Here is a 15,218-nt window from a genome sequence, read left to right on the forward strand (position 1 = left end):
TGTTTGAGGCCCTGAAGTGAGTCATGAGATGCATGGTCTTTTTTCATGGTCCATCAGATGCATTCATATCTTTGACCACAAGGTGGCGATTCAAATGCACTGATGACATTTACATTTAGTCATTTAGCAGACGCTCTCATCCAGAGCGACTTACAGTAAGTACAGGGACATTCCCCCGAGGCAAGTAGGGTGAAGTGCCTTGCCCAAGGACACAACGTCAGTTGCCATGACCGGGAATCGAACTGGCAACCTTCGGATTACTAGCCCGATTCCCTCACCGCTCAGCCACCTGACTCCCCGTGATGAGACTCGTTAAGGTTGCAGGTCGCCACGATTCTCCCATATGTGTTTTCATTTCTCAGTATTCATTTCTTGGTGGCTACACACATAAGGAAGTATGGTCAGTATAACAATACCTTTCGTCGCTTGTCGCCAGGACAACTGTTGTTTTCTAATGATACTCCAGGTCTAACGCGGCTGTAACATGCAAAACAACATTGTTTTCTAGGAATTTTGAAATATCTCAAAGCATTGGTTATTTGCTGTCACTATGATACTTCTGTGGGTACTGTAGCCTATTCGTGAACAATAAATGCTTGCCATTGCCATACATTTAGAGGATGACAGTTTGCTTTATTGAACATTTATGGAAAACATGTTATCCTAGGAATCCTAAGACAGGCAAATTGACACAACGATTGTTTCAGCTCAAGTGATGCCTACACTAATCTTCCACTTCCCAGGGTCTGTTAGACAAGTTAATAGTATGGAAATATTTCCTTTTGAAGTGTCTCAGAACCATTCACATGCCTCTCTGCAAAGGGCACCTCTAAATGTCAATGCGTTACACAGAAAAGGACATAAAAGGACATTTCATGTCTCCAATCTGCATGACAGAATTAACATTTTCTAATCAGTCATCTATCCTTTCTTAATGTCTTCAATGTGACTGGCCATCTAGATGGTTTGAAGAAGCTGATCAAAGTGTAGTGCACATTTTGACATCCTGTACTTATTGTAGCACTATTAAGTCTGTGCGTGTAGGAAAAGGGCCATCTCAATGGAAATAGGCAGTAGGCCAGGAGCCATCCTTATTGATCTGCTACCAGCCACAGAAATGAAATATGCATGATGTCTCAAATGATTCAGTTATGATTGTAGTCAGAGCCTATCCAGAAGCTTGTAAAAGCTATCTTATTACATTGGCATGGATAATTCAGACGTACACAGTATTGTCAGACTGCGAGTTTTGAGGCTGGGCACTGAGGCAGAATGTATTTGATTTGACAAATATTATTTTTGACCAGTATGAATACAATCACATAGCAATCACATGAACAATGTCGAATCAACTTTAACTTCTGCACTCTTATCTATTTTATCTTTCTCTTTCTGTCTGTCTCAGACGCTCTCTCTCTCTCTCTCTCTCTCTCTCTCTCGCTCTCTCTCTCTCTGTCTCTCTCTTTCTCACACACACACACACACACACACACACACACACACACACACACACACACACACACACACACACACACACACACACACACACACACACACTATCTAAGACTATTGGATTTCACTGTAATTTTTAGACACCGCTGCAGCAGCTATTTCCTGTTGCGTTTATTACATTATCCAGAGATTCGCCTTTCAGACTACCAGTGTCTGTCACCATTGACGGAGACTTTGGTAGGCCTGCCAGGTTCACATACCATATCATATCAGAATCTGTTTGTAATAAAAATCTACCAAAGAAGATATCCAATGAATGGAGGAACGGAAAAGCGCTATATTGTATTTGTTGACGTCAGACGTTGGGGTATCACTAGGAGGAGTCGAGGGGAGTGGCCAATCGCGCTTGACGTCGACGTCAGCTGACGTTGCTGGCGGGAACTCTCAACTTCTGTTCCTTGTTTTCTTCCGCGCGGGACTTTGCCACTATTCACTCAAGAGGGATATTTCACAGTAAGTTACATTTAGCCACCAACAAGGATCCATTGACTGCGTTAAAAGATGCATTAACACGCCCGAAAGAATTGCAGAACATGTGCTCGAACATAACTTGTTCTTTTCAAGCGCTAACTAGTATCTTTATGTTGTCATTCAACAATCCTTAGTGCTCTTGTTATGTTTTAGGAAGCATGCCTCTTTCTACAATATAACGTTATATCACTCCATAATTGTCCGGCACGATAAAAACCACATAGTTTGTGAAAACAGAGTATTACACTTGGTATATCAATACGCTTTCTATCTGGCAGTTGCTGTTTTGGAAATGCCTTGTGAAAGAAAGCCGATGCGTTATGGCCATTCCGAGGGACACACTGATGTTTGCTTTGACGACAGTGGAAAGTAAGTAACGTAAAAGCTGTTTAAAACATCTGATGTAACAATAGTTCATTTGGCTTTTGCTTTCATGTTGTGTATCTCAAAATGACATGTATTGATACAGCTCTTTTATATTGCACTTGACTTTAAACAATGTTTTAGCAAGGTGGGCAACATTACGTTTTGAATGCACACAGTCCTGCCACCAAGTTGTGCTTGCTCTTAGCTGACCTGTCGCCCAAGTGAGGTACTATCTAGACCCTGCTCCTAGGGGGGGGGGGTCAAGCTGTTATATTAAACATGATTGGGGTCAGATGAGGGGTCAGATGGCTGAGCGGTTAGGGAGTCGGGCTATTAATCAGAAGGTTGTTGGTTCGATTCCCGGCCATGCCAAAAGACGTTGTCCTTGGGCAAGGCACTTCACCTTACTTGCCTCGGGGGGAATGTCCCTGTACTTACTGTAAGTCGCTCTGGATAAGAGCGTCTGCTAAATAACTAAATGTAAATGTAATGATTTCTGTTATATAGTTTTCTTCACTGCATTGCAGGCATTAACAGGCAAAAGACCATGTTTAGAATTATTCAGACTTTTAGATGGACTACAAAGGGGTCCAAGCTTGTCACAGTGGATCTGCCCCCCCTGCCCTCCCCCCTGCTGAGACCCCCCTCTCGCTCTCTCCCTCCAGGTTCCTCGTAACGTGTGGGAGTGATGGAGACGTGAGGATCTGGGAGAGCCTGGAGGACGACGATCCCAAATCCATCAGCGTGGGAGAGAAGGCCTACTCCCTAGCACTAAAGGTACTCCTGCACTAGCCCTGCCATCAATCCACACGCTTCCTTTTTTTTAAAGATGTATTTTTCTGCTTTTTCATGCTGTAATGGATAGACACAGCTCAAGGTAGACAGGGAGGGAGATATAAAGAGAGGAGAAGGTCGGTTCGAACCCAAAAGCCGTAGAAGGAATGCCTTCACCCTCTCTTGCTGCTTTCATGTCTCTCCTTACACTGCAACATGCCTCAGTTACAGTACCGATGTGCTGTTATGGTTGTCTGAGTTTACATTTAAATTTAGTCATTTAGCAGACGCTCTTATCCAGAGCGACTTACAGGGTCATTCCCCCGAGGCAAGTAGGGTGAAGTGCCTTGCCCAAGGACACAACATAATTTTTCACTGCCGGGGAATTGAACCAGCGACCTTCTGATTATTAGCCCGATTCCCTAACCGCTCAGCCACCTGACTCCCAGGTGTCGTCACTGCCTCCATGCCTTCTCTTCCCTTCCACAGAGGGGTAAGCTGGTGACCGCAGCCTCCAACAACACGGTCCAGATACACACCTTTCCCGACGGCGACCCCGACGGGATTCTGACCCGGTTCACCACCCACGCCACTCACGTCTGCTTCAACGCCAGCGGATCCAGAGTGGCTGCGGGCTCCAGGTACTCCGGCAAAACACCACACCAGCAGAACCACTTCTGAATATCCCCCAAGAAGGTTCCTGATTGGTAAAAAAGAGGCAGGGAGGGAGGGAGGGAGGCAGGGAGGGAGGCAGGGAGGGAGGCAGGGAGGGAGGGAGGCAGGGAGGGAGGCAGGGAGGGAGGGAGGGAGCGATTCTGATGAGCAACACAATGACGTCTATTGAGCATTGTGATTTGAGTTAGTAGTGATAGAAAAGAAGAGACTAATGGATGTTTGTTCGCCTGTTTGACATGACGAAAATGGATTTCCTATATGCTCATGGTAATCCCGATCAGTAGATCAGCTATTGGACAGGCCTTTTTTTAATCAACACCCTAGATCGAGTCTCAGGTCATTCGGTTTCATGTTGAGACAAGTCGTTTTTAGTGGTTGCAACAAATGTGCCTCCACTATAGAGTGGAATGATCACTGTACACAGTGTGTACAGAAAACAAATCTTTCGATTTGTTATTAGCCTTGGCTGGAGCTAGATATCGGTGTGCTGTAAGTATTGATTTACACTAACCAGGTATATGACTGAATTGAATGCCCAGGCCATGTCACCATATTGATAGAGCTATGCCCAGGCTGCTAATAGGCGCTGAAGTATTGATCGGTGGAAAACACAAGCAACCCGGGCTTGTTAAGGATTATTTGAAAGCTGTTCCGCTGATAGATTTCGGAAATGTTGTCAATTATGATTCACGGATTCATTAGTGGAAATTCCCCTCAAAATTGGACTGGCTCACCTCACCCACGCACCGTCTCCCTCGCTGACTGACTCCCTCTCCTGTGTTTGTGTCTCTCCCTCGCTGACTGACTCTCTCTCCTGTGTTTGTGTGTCTCCCTCGCTGACTGACTCCCTCTCCTGTGTTTGTGTCTCTCCCTGGCTGACTGACTCCCTCTCCTGTGTTTGTGTGTCTCTCCCTCGCTGACTGACTCCCTCTCCTGTGTTTGTGTGTCTCTCCCTCGCTGACTGACTCCCTCTCCTGTGTTTGTGTCTCTCCCTGGCTGACTGACTCCCTCTCCTGTGTTTGTGTCTCTCCCTCGCTGACTGACTCCCTCTCCTGTGTTTGTGTCTCTCCCTCGCTGACTGACTCCCTCTCCTGTGTTTGTGTGTCTCTCCCTCGCTGACTGACTCCCTCTCCTGTGTTTGTGTGTCTCTCCCTCGCTGACTGACTCCCTCTCCTGTGTTTGTGTCTCTTCCTGGCTGACTGACTCCCTCTCCTGTGTTTGTGTCTCTCCCTCGCTGACTGACTCCCTCTCCTGTGTTTGTGTCTCTCCCTCGCTGACTGACTCCCTCTCCTGTGTTTGTGTCTCTCCCTCGCTGACTGACTCCCTCTCCTGTGTTTGTGTCTCTCCCTCGCTGACTGACTCCCTCTCCTGTGTTTGTGTGTCTCAGTGACTTCATGGTGAAGGTTGTGGAGGTGGCTGACAGTAGCCAGCAGAAGACTTTCCGGGGCCATGATGCACCTGTGCTGAGTGTGACCTTTGACCCCAAGGATGAGTTCCTGGTAGGAATCCTCGATTTTCATGTTCATGGTCACAAATCATGTGTCTGTTCTGAATAATGTTGTTTGGCTAAAATAAAAAATGTTAAGATATTCTTTGTCTGTGCCGATGATGACATTCACCGTAGTAGCTCCTCGTTAAGACAAATTGACAATTTCTTTCTCTTTATCTCTCTCTCCCTCCCCCTCTCCTCTCCTTCCCCCTCTCTCTCTCCCTCCCTCCCCCCCTCTCTCTCTCTCCCTCCCCCTCCCTCCCTCCCTCCCTCCCTCCCTCCCTCCCCCTCTCTCTCTTCTCTCCCTCCCCCTCTCTCTCTTCTCCCCCTCCCTCCCTCCCTCTCTCTCCCTCTCTCTCCCTCCCCCTCTCCTCTCCTTCCCCCTCTCTCTCTCCCTCCCTCCCCCCCTCTCTCTCTCTCCCTCCCCCTCCCTCCCTCCCTCCCTCCCCCTCTCTCTCTTCTCTCCCTCCCCCTCTCTCTCTTCTCCCCCTCCCTCCCCCTCTCTCTCTCCCTCCCCTCTCCCTCCCCCTCCCTCCCCCTCTCTCCCTCCCCCTCCCTCCCCCTCTCTCTCTCCCTCTCCCTCCCTCCCCCTCTCTCTCCCTGTCTCCTTCCCCCAGGCCTCAGCCAGTTGTGATGGGTCTGTGGTCGTGTGGAACATTGAGGAGCAGGTACTGAGCCACATCACATCATCATCGTTGTTATTATTATTAACTGCTTGGTCTAAGTACATGGATTCATTCGTGGACTAGATCTGTTTGTTATTCCGTTGCATTTCTAAAAGGAACTGTACTATGTGCCAATTCAGACTCAGATCACCAGCTGGCCTTTGCTCCAGAAGTCCAATGACGTCAGCAATGCCAAGTCCCTGTGTCGACTGGCCTGGCAGCCCGGATCAGCCAAGGTACAGCAGCTCCAGCCCTGCTTAACCAGCGCTTCTCTCATGAATATGTTATATCTGTAGTCTTATGAAGATCAAGTCAAGTGACTTGGTACGGTACACAACAACACAAAACCTCCTTCCTCCCGGACCAGGGTGCTACACACACAGACACGCACCAGACTACACGTGTTTCTGAACTACACAGAACTGTTTCAGACCTACGTGTTTCTCCATGAAGCGCAGGTGCAACTGTATACAAGTTTTTCGAGAATGTGTTTGTGTGTTTTTTAAGTTTCTGGCCATTCCCGTGGAAACCAAAGTGCTGCTATACGAGAGGGACACGTGGTCTCATGTGAGCACCCTCACCGATGACCTCATCACACAGGTGAGGTCAAGGTCAACCTGGGCTTTGAGAAACCTTTAGGACAGTGACGCATGCTTTGGGACTCCTGTTTACATTTACATTTAGTCATTTAGCAGACGCTCTTATCCAGAGCGACTTACAGTAAGTACAGGGACATTCCCCCGAGGCAAGTAGGGTGAAGTGCCTTGCCCAAGGACACAACGTCAGTTGGCATGACCGGGAATCGAACTGGCAACCTTCGGATTACTAGCCCGATTCCCTCACCGCTCAGCCACCTGACTCCCCATGTTTGCTCTTAACCACGTATATTCAGTTACCTTTACGGGCCTAATGTAGGTTGTTATTGCTGCTGGTTTTTCCAGTAATTGTTTGGAAACTGTGAGGTGTTTGTCGGCTTACGAGTGTTGGTATACGCTCTTGCCTATAAGTAATCCATCACATGGAAAGGCTGGTTTGTTTTCTGTCAACCAACCATTTAAAATTCCTGTGTTAAAGGAAAGCTTGCCACGTAAACAGGTCAGGCTGTTAATTCCACCTTCCGTCTTACTCACTCTCGGTCTCTCTCTGTCTCTCTCTCCCTCTCTGTCTCTCTCTCCCTCTCTCTCCCTCCCTCTCTCTCTCTCTCTCTCTCTCTCTCTCTCTCTCTCTCTCTCTCTCTCTCTCTCTCTCTCTCTCTCTCTCTGTCTCTCTCTCTCTGTCTCTGTCTCTCTCTCTGTCTCTCTCTCTGTCTCTCTCTCTCTCTCTCTCTGTCTGTCTCCCTCTCTCATTCTTCAGCCAATCAACGTGGTTGCCTGGTCGCAGTGTGGGAAGTTCTTGGCAGCTGGCAGTGTCGGAGGCTTGCTGACGGTCTGGGACGTGGAGACCAAGCTGTGTTTGGAGAGGTACCAGGCAACCGCCATTCAACATCCACCCAACATCCACCCAACATCCACCCAACATCCACCCAACATCCACCCCGGAAACCTGCAGTGTGCCTGGCAGCGTGGTAGCCACGCTAGCATGCTAACACATCCTGCTGATGTCCTTACAGGCAGAAGCATGGATGTGTTAGCATGCTAGCGTGGTAGCCACGCTAGCATGCTAACACATCCTGCTGATGTCCTTACAGGCAGAAGCATGAGAAGGGCTTCACCGTGTGTGGGTTGGCATGGCATCCCTCCGGCAACCAGCTAGCGTACACGGATACGGAGGGTTGCCTGGGCATGCTGGATGGTCTCTCCCCCTCTACCGCTGGCACCACGAAAGCCACGGTAACCGCCTGCCTACTATGGGATGTTTCTGACAGTGGTATCAGTGGTGTTGGAGCAATCAGGAGTTGAACCGTCCCACATTTCTAGTCGTCTGATTTAAACAAACGTGTTGTGAAGACGCTTCCCGCTTTGGCTTCTCTCCAGCAGGCGGCGCCCAGCGAGGCCAAGGAGTACGACGACCTGTTTGACGACGATGACGACGACCGTGTCCTGGACGAAGGCGCCAGCGACACGCGCTCTCCTTCCAAGAACGCTCGCGTCGCTGGGGCTGGCGAGGACGAGGATGACGACCTCATGCCCGCCACGGGGCGCGTGCGGAACCGCGCTGCGTTCCTGGAGGACGACAACTCTCGAGGTGAGGGGGCGAGGTGGGCGGGACTTCACGTCCTCCTCTTGAGGAAGCTGATGCAAAGGCTGACATGGCTGGAGGTTGAGGATCGTTTCAGGAAGAGAGTGAGGTAGGTCAGGCTGTTGGAGGCATTCATGATGAGAGGGTAGAAGCTGCACAAACCTAGATGGGTAGGATCAGTGAGGGTGTAAGAGTGTGTTGCTCTAAGCATATGAAAAGACCAGGCTAAAAACACCCAGTCCTGCTAACGTGGTTCAAAGTTCTCCAGACAGACGGAGAGGCAGCCAAAAGAAGAATTTTTTAAATTTAAAACTCCTCTCTCAGTCAAGGTCCCTTCTCTTTGCTCTCTTGTAAAGCCCCCAGTTGAAGTCCCTTCCCCAACACGTGTCTCTGTCTGTCCCAGATGCTGGCTCTCTGAAGCTGGGTGTGGATGAGTTTGCAGAGGATGATGATGCTGGGAGCACCACAGCGCCCCTCTCAGCCCAGGCTGCGCCCCCCAGGCCGCTGTACCACGGGCCCATGCCCACCCCGCCCCAGAAGGCCTTCCAGCCTGGCTCCACCCCTGCACACCTCATGCACCGCTTCATGGTAACACACACACACACACAACCCCGCTGAAACATCGTTTCCCAGAGATTACGATTTGTCTAGGACCAAAATATCTGTAGTCATTCATTTATTCTGGGCGAAGGCCTTCACTGTTTTGGTATAATAACCCTTTATTACTGTGGGCCTTCACTGTTTTGGTATAATAACCCTTTATTACTGTGTGCCAAAGTCAAAGTGAAAAGGCATGCACCTAACAACATGCACGCAAAGTTTAAAAGTAACCAACAAACTAGCCCCCCCTCCCATGCCGCGTCAGATGTGGAACTCGGTGGGGATCGTGCGCGGCTACAACGACGACCAGGACAACGCCATCGACGTGGAGTTCCACGACACGTCCGTCCACCACGCCATCCACCTGACCAACTCCCTGGGCCACAGTGTGGTGGACCTGTCCCAGGAGGCCGTGCTGCTGGCCTGCCCCGGCACTGAGGAGCTGGCCAGGTACGGCTCTCCTCCTCCTCTCTCCCTCTCTCTCTCTCTCTCTCGCTCTCTCTCCTCCTCTGTCTCTCTCTCTGTCTCTCGCTCTCTGTCTCTCGCTCTCTGTCTCTCGCTCTCTGTCTCTCGCTCTCTGTCTCTCGCTCTCTGTCTCTCGCTCTGTGTCGCCGCTCTCTCACCGGAGCAGTACAGCAGCGCCAGGAGGAATTCTGGGTAACGGGGTTTTAAATCTCCACCAAGTCATCTTTAGAGGGAACAGATTGAGGCATGTGTTTAGTAATGGTTGGAGTACTGGAGTTCTGATTGATGAGGTGTCGTTGACGCTGGTGGTGTTCCTAGTCGCAGGCAGGGTGAGCAGAGTTCCAGCCGACCTCTGTCTTCTCTTCTGTCTTTTACTTCAACCTTTTCCCCAATCTCTTGTTCTCTCTCTCATTACATTTACATTTAGTCATTTAGCAGACGCTCTTATCCAGAGCGACTTACAGTAAGTACAGGGACATTCCCCCGAGGCAAGTAGGGTGAAGTGCCTTGCCCAAGGACACAACGTCAGTTTGCATGACCAGGAATCGAACTGGCAACCTTCGGATTACTAGCCCGACTCCCTCACCGCTCAGCCAACTGACTCATTCTCTCTCTCTCTCCCCCCCCCCCCCCTCTCCTTCTCTCTCACCACAGTAAGCTCCAGTGCCTGCACTTTGCGTCGTGGGACACCAACAAAGAGTGGCTGGTGGACCTTCCTCTGGGGGAGGACGTGCGTGCGGTGTGCCTGGGGCAGGGCTGGGCGGCGGCAGCCACCAGCGCCCAGCTGCTCCGCCTCTTCTCCATCGGGGGCGTCCAGAGGGAGCTGCTCAGCCTGCCGGGGGCCGTGGTCTGCATGGCGGCCCACGGGGAACAGCTGCTGCTAGCCTACCACAGAGGTAGGGGACCCTGGTGCCCACACACACACACACAGTCAAGGCTCTTCCTGTGTCTAAGGCTGGAACTGTGTGTGTGTGTTGTCAGGTACCGGCTTTGACGGAGAGCAGGCGTTGGGGGTGCAGCTGCTTCAGTTGGGCCTCAGGAAGAGACAGGTCATACACGGAGAGCCACTCCCCCTCTCCAGGAGGTCTCACCTGTCCTGGCTCGGTTTCACCGCCGAGGGTGAGTCAGCACACACACACAGGAGTCACTGGCATCCCATACACGGACTGGGGTGAACCCCAGATTCCCATCCTCCTGTGCTGGGAGAGTCAGACTAGGCTTGGTTTACAAGCGTGTGGTCCAGGGTGTGGAGGTTGATCAGGCTGTGTTGTGGTCGGTCCTCCAGGAACGCCGTGTTACACTGACTCTGAGGGCGTGGTGCGCCTGCTCAATCGCTCCCTGGGGAACACCTGGGTCCCCGTGTGCAACACCCGGGACAGCTGCAAGGGCAAGTCGGACCACTACTGGGTGGTGGGCGTGCATGAACACCCCCAGCAGCTGCGGTGAGCCACCCACTCTCCCCCACCCTCCCCCACCCTCCCTGCCACTCTCCCCCACCCTCCCTCCCACTCTCTCCAGCATCCCTCTCCCCCACCCTCCCTCCCACTCTCCCTCACCCTCCCTCCCACTCTCCCCCACCCTCCCTCCCACTCTCTCCAGCATCCCTCTCTCCCACCCTCCCTCCCACTCTCCCCCACCCTCCCTCCCACTCTCTCCAGCATCCCTCTCTCCCACCCTCCCTCCCACTCTCCCCCACCCTCCCTCCCACTCTCTCCAGCGTCCCTCTCCCCCACCCTCCCTCCCACTCTCCCTCACCCTCCCTCCCACTCTTTCCAGCATCCGTCTCCCCCACCCACCCTCCCTCCCACTCTCCCCCACCCTCCCTCCCACTCTTTCCAGCATCCCCCCTGAACAGGATGTTGACTGACAGTGCTGCCCCTCCCCCAGGTGTATCCCTTGTAAGGGATCCAGGTTCCCTCCCACTCTCCCCCGGCCCGCTGTGGCCGTCCTGCCCTTCAAGCTGCCCCTGTGTCAGACCGCCACAGAGAAGGGGCTGATGGAGGTATGGCCACTCACCCCAAAAATACACACACACACACACACACACACGTTAAGATTCACACAAATACACTTCAGGTAGCAGAGGTGGACTACAAACGACTGTTCTTGTCTGCCTCGCTCCCCTCCTCCTCCTCTCCTCCTCCTCTCCTCCTCCTCTCCTCCTCCTCCACTCCTCCCTCGCTCTTCCTCCTCCCTCACTCCTCTCCTCCTCTCCTCCAGGAGCAGTACTGGCGCTCGGCGCTCCTACACAACCACTATGACTTCCTGTCGTCCAGCGGCTACGAGGTGGACGAGGAGGGCCAGAGCCAGTCCCAGAAGGAACAGCAGGAACTCCTCATGAAGATGTTTGCTGTGAGTCCTCCTCTTCCTTCTCTTCCTCCTCCTCATCTCAGTCTCAGACCTTGTATGAACTGTGTGTGTGTGTGTGTTCCAGCTGTCCTGTAAGCTGGACCGTGAGGTCCGCTGCGTGGAGCTTGCTGAGCTCATGACCCAGAGCGTGGTGACGCTCGCCATCCGCTACGCCTCGCGTTCCCGACGCATGGCCCTGGCCCAGCGCCTCAGCGAGCTCGCCCTGGAGAAGGCCAATCAGCTGCAGGGGGAGGAGCCAGAGGAAGAAGAGGAGGAGCAGTACAGCAGCGCCAGGAGGAATTCTGGGTAACGGGGGTTTTAAAGCTCCACCAAGTCATCTTTAGAGGGAACAGATTGAGGCATGTGTTTAGTAATGGTTGGAGTAATGGAGTTCTGGTTGATGAGGTGTCGTTGACGCTGGTGGTGTTCCTAGTCGCAGGCAGGGTGAGCAGAGTTCCAGCCGACACCACAGCACCAGAGAAACCCAGGAGGAGGAGGAGGAGGAGGAGGAGGAAGAGGAGGAGGAGGAGAGTCAGGATGGACAGATGGACACAGAGGAAGCTGCAGGGAACAGGAGGCAGGGTAAGTTCATCCACTCACTTCTCTCATCCTCTCCTTTTATTTTGGAGTTTTCTTACTTTCTTTTAGTTTTTCTCTTTCTTGCTGAGGAAATGAGCAGGCTGTTTATTTGGGGATTCTGTGTAGAGACGTCTACTTTCGAAAGACTTAAGGGTGTGTGTTGTGTCCTTGTAGGTCTGAATCCATTCGCCAAAGGAGCGACTTTGTCCCCCGAGAAACCCAGTCTGAATCCTGGTCAGTGCCCACAGCTGCGGTCATCATCCCAGATCCTCAGGTCCCACTGTCCTGCCTGCTTTAGATGGGTCGGTATCAAGCTCTGCTGAAGCCTGAAAATGACCATTCATTTAAATCAGATTTTTTGGAGCAGAGAAACATCTAGAACAAGCTGGGCAGTGGGCCCTGAGGACCTGGGTTGAAGATCTGCATTCTGTACCCTCTGCCAAGGAGAAGTCCTTGTGTTTTGTGTGAAAGCAACGCACCAGTCTGGTGTCTGACTGGACCACATTACTGATGTTGATTTGGTCTCTCTTACAGTGAGCAAGGAAGGTCGAGTGAATCCCTTCAAGGTGAGTCCCTCTGCGACCTGATCAGCTGATGGCTTCAGATGCTGATCTGACCTTTGACACCTAGTCACCCCCCTTCCCGAGCCCATGGGGGCCCATGTGACCTTTATCCTTACGTCTGATTGGTGGGTAACCACGCTCTCCTCTAGGTGTCGGGGGCGGGTAAGTCCCCGGGTTCGTCGGGTCAGCCCAGGGTCACCAGCATCCTGGACAGCATGAGCTCATCCAGCAGGAAGCCCTCTCCTCTCCTGGGCTCTGGAGGGAAGCAGGGCAGGACCACTGTCCTCAAACCTCTGGCACCCAGAGCCAAGACCAAGGTGTGAGCCTGGACCAGGGAACTGCTCCTCCATCCTACACAGAATAGACTTGTTTTCCAACATTTGTTCAATGGAGCCACGATAGAAGTTACTGATGCTATCTAGAAAACAGGAGTGCATGCTTAAACATGGCTGTTTTCTTCTAGACCCAGTCGACACTGCTACATATGACAGCCCCCAAAGCAGCCAATAAGAAGTCGTTGGAGGAGAAGGAGCCGGCTGTGGATAGGCTGAGAAAGCCAGAAGCTCCGCCTCCGGCCTCCCCAGAGAATGTGGAGAATAACAAGTAAGAGGCTCCGCCCATGTTGGCTGTGTCCATGTATGATGTGGCTATATGTAACGTGTGTGTGTGTGTGTGTGTGTGTGTCAGGCCGAAGACGGGTTTCCAGCTGTGGCTGGAGGAGAACAGGAAGAGCATCCTGGCAGAGCGTCCTGACCTGGAGGAGACTGGGGTCATCAAGGAGGCCATGGGGCGCTTCAGGACCCTGTCTGCTGACGACCGCACGGTACCAACAGCGTGTGTGTGTGTGTGTGTGTGTGTGTGTGTGTGTGTGTGTGTGTGTGTGTGTGTGTGTGTGTGTGTGTGTGTGTGTGTGTGTGTGTGTGTGTGTGTGTGTGTGTGTGTGTGTGTGTGTGTGTGTGTGTGTGTGTGTGTGTGTGTGTGTGTGTGTGTGTGTGTGTGTGTGTGCGTCCTTGTTTTGAGGAAGAGTGGATGACACTTCACACAGCTCCTAAAGGGGGGGAGGGGGGGGGGGGGGGGGGACTCTAGATGCCTGTTGCTTGGGAACCATACCTGAGGATATTAGGCAGGTAGGGCACAAAGCATTGATCTTATGGTAATGTTGCTAAAGTGGTTGTGTGTATGAGAGGGGAGCGTTAAGGGATGAATATACCGCAGGTTAGCCAGAGGTGTGTGTAGTGTTTGAGAGGGGAGGGATGCGTGATTTCTATGGGGTTGGGGGGTTTGGGGGTTGGGTGTGTGTGTGTGTGTGTGTGTGTGTGTGGGCAGGAGAGGAGGTGGTAAGTGGGGCTCAGACACTGGCCTCTTCACCCTCCCTCTCTCTTTCCCTCCCTCCCTCTCTCCCTCCCTCTCTCCCCCTGCTTGTGAGTCATCCCTGCTTCATTACGACCACAGCTTTTGTTTCTGCTTGTAAAACACAAGGTAGGAAGACTGGCGGCTTCAACGAACGCAGCCTGTCAATAGTGATTATACAAAACAGGATGCAATTTAAACCGTGTCTGTGTGTGTGTGTGTGTGTGCGCGCGTGGCAGGCAAAGATGAGATTGGAGTCTGTGTGTGTGTGTGTATATATTTATATTTTTTTAACAAACAGTATTTATTGGTTTTGTGTGTGTCTAAAAACTGAACATATATAATGTTTTTTTTTTTTTCTTGTAGTCCTGGACAGAGAGAGCCAAAGGTCAGTGTGGTGAAGCTGTAGAGCAGAAGAAAAGGAAACGAGAGGAGGAGGAGAGACGGGCAGAGGGGAACACGCAGAACGAGGCAGAGGAGGAGGAGGGCAGCGCTAAAAAGAAGAAGTCCTCAGATCCCTCAGCCAAGCTGTCGGCGTTCGCTTTCAACAAAAACTAGCACCAGCTCTCCCTTAAGCTCGTCATTTTTCAGTCGTTTCTTTTCCAGAAAGGCAAATATCGCCTGTGTTTTATGACAGAAAAGTTATGAATGAATGTATTAGCTGTTATTCAGTGTTTTATCAGGGCCCAGACCCTGTCTGGTTAGCATGTGTGAGCTTACGTTCCAGTGAATCATTTCTCTTTCAGTCTGCTGAAGGGACTGGATGCATCTCACCGATTTCTATCAAAGCAAAATATTCAAGGCATTTGTAATTAGCATGTTGAAGCCGCCAAGAACGGCATGTGCTAATTCTCAGACATCCCAACTTTAATTTTTAATAAGTTTTAATAAGGATGTGCAATGCATACAAAACATTGAAAACATATTTTATAGATTTTTTTTTTTCTTCAGATTTTGAAAGTGTTTCAAATGTATTTTTCTGTCATACCTGTTATACTAAATAAACTTCATATGAACATGTTGAGTCTCTGGGTCCTGGCCTGGAAGTATTTTAGCATTTATAATAATTGACTCAGATTTTTCATTCAAGGACCAGACTTTTTTTTTTTTTTACACATTAGTTAATGTTATTGCCGTTAAAGCAGCATTAAGGTTCATACACAGGTTTTGTGTTTTGTATAA

At 51.1% G+C, this 15,218-nt stretch overlaps 1 protein-coding gene across 1 annotated transcript; it reads left to right on the forward strand.

The window, feature by feature from the left end:
- Positions 1-2,267: 2,267 nt before the first annotated feature.
- Positions 2,268-14,896, forward strand: wdhd1 (WD repeat and HMG-box DNA binding protein 1). The gene is made up of 25 exons (XM_067260193.1): positions 2,268-2,352; positions 3,015-3,126; positions 3,613-3,764; positions 5,186-5,297; positions 5,905-5,955; positions 6,093-6,188; positions 6,460-6,552; positions 7,306-7,412; positions 7,640-7,781; positions 7,926-8,136; positions 8,534-8,718; positions 8,996-9,180; positions 9,850-10,091; positions 10,177-10,314; positions 10,481-10,637; positions 11,083-11,197; positions 11,416-11,547; positions 11,630-11,850; positions 11,978-12,126; positions 12,298-12,357; positions 12,658-12,689; positions 12,836-13,003; positions 13,150-13,289; positions 13,374-13,509; positions 14,403-14,896. Exons 1-25 carry the CDS (start codon positions 2,276-2,278, stop codon positions 14,592-14,594), a joined length of 3,405 nt encoding a protein of 1,134 aa, XP_067116294.1. The 5' UTR covers positions 2,268-2,275; the 3' UTR covers positions 14,595-14,896.
- Positions 14,897-15,218: the final 322 nt, after the last annotated feature.

The sequence above is a fragment of the Osmerus mordax genome, chromosome 22, assembly GCF_038355195.1.
Source record: "Osmerus mordax isolate fOsmMor3 chromosome 22, fOsmMor3.pri, whole genome shotgun sequence".
Classification (NCBI taxonomy): domain Eukaryota; kingdom Metazoa; phylum Chordata; class Actinopteri; order Osmeriformes; family Osmeridae; genus Osmerus; species Osmerus mordax.

Bases quoted from the DNA above. Each gene is read 5' to 3' on its own strand.
- wdhd1 (XM_067260193.1), top strand. From the start codon at position 2,276: ATGCCTTGTGAAAGAAAGCCGATGCGTTATGGCCATTCCGAGGGACAC. The intron at 5,298-5,904 runs GTAGGAATCCTC...TCCTTCCCCCAG, and splicing joins ACCCCAAGGATGAGTTCCTG to GCCTCAGCCAGTTGTGATGG. The intron at 11,548-11,629 runs GTGAGTCCTCCT...TGTGTGTTCCAG, and splicing joins TCCTCATGAAGATGTTTGCT to CTGTCCTGTAAGCTGGACCG.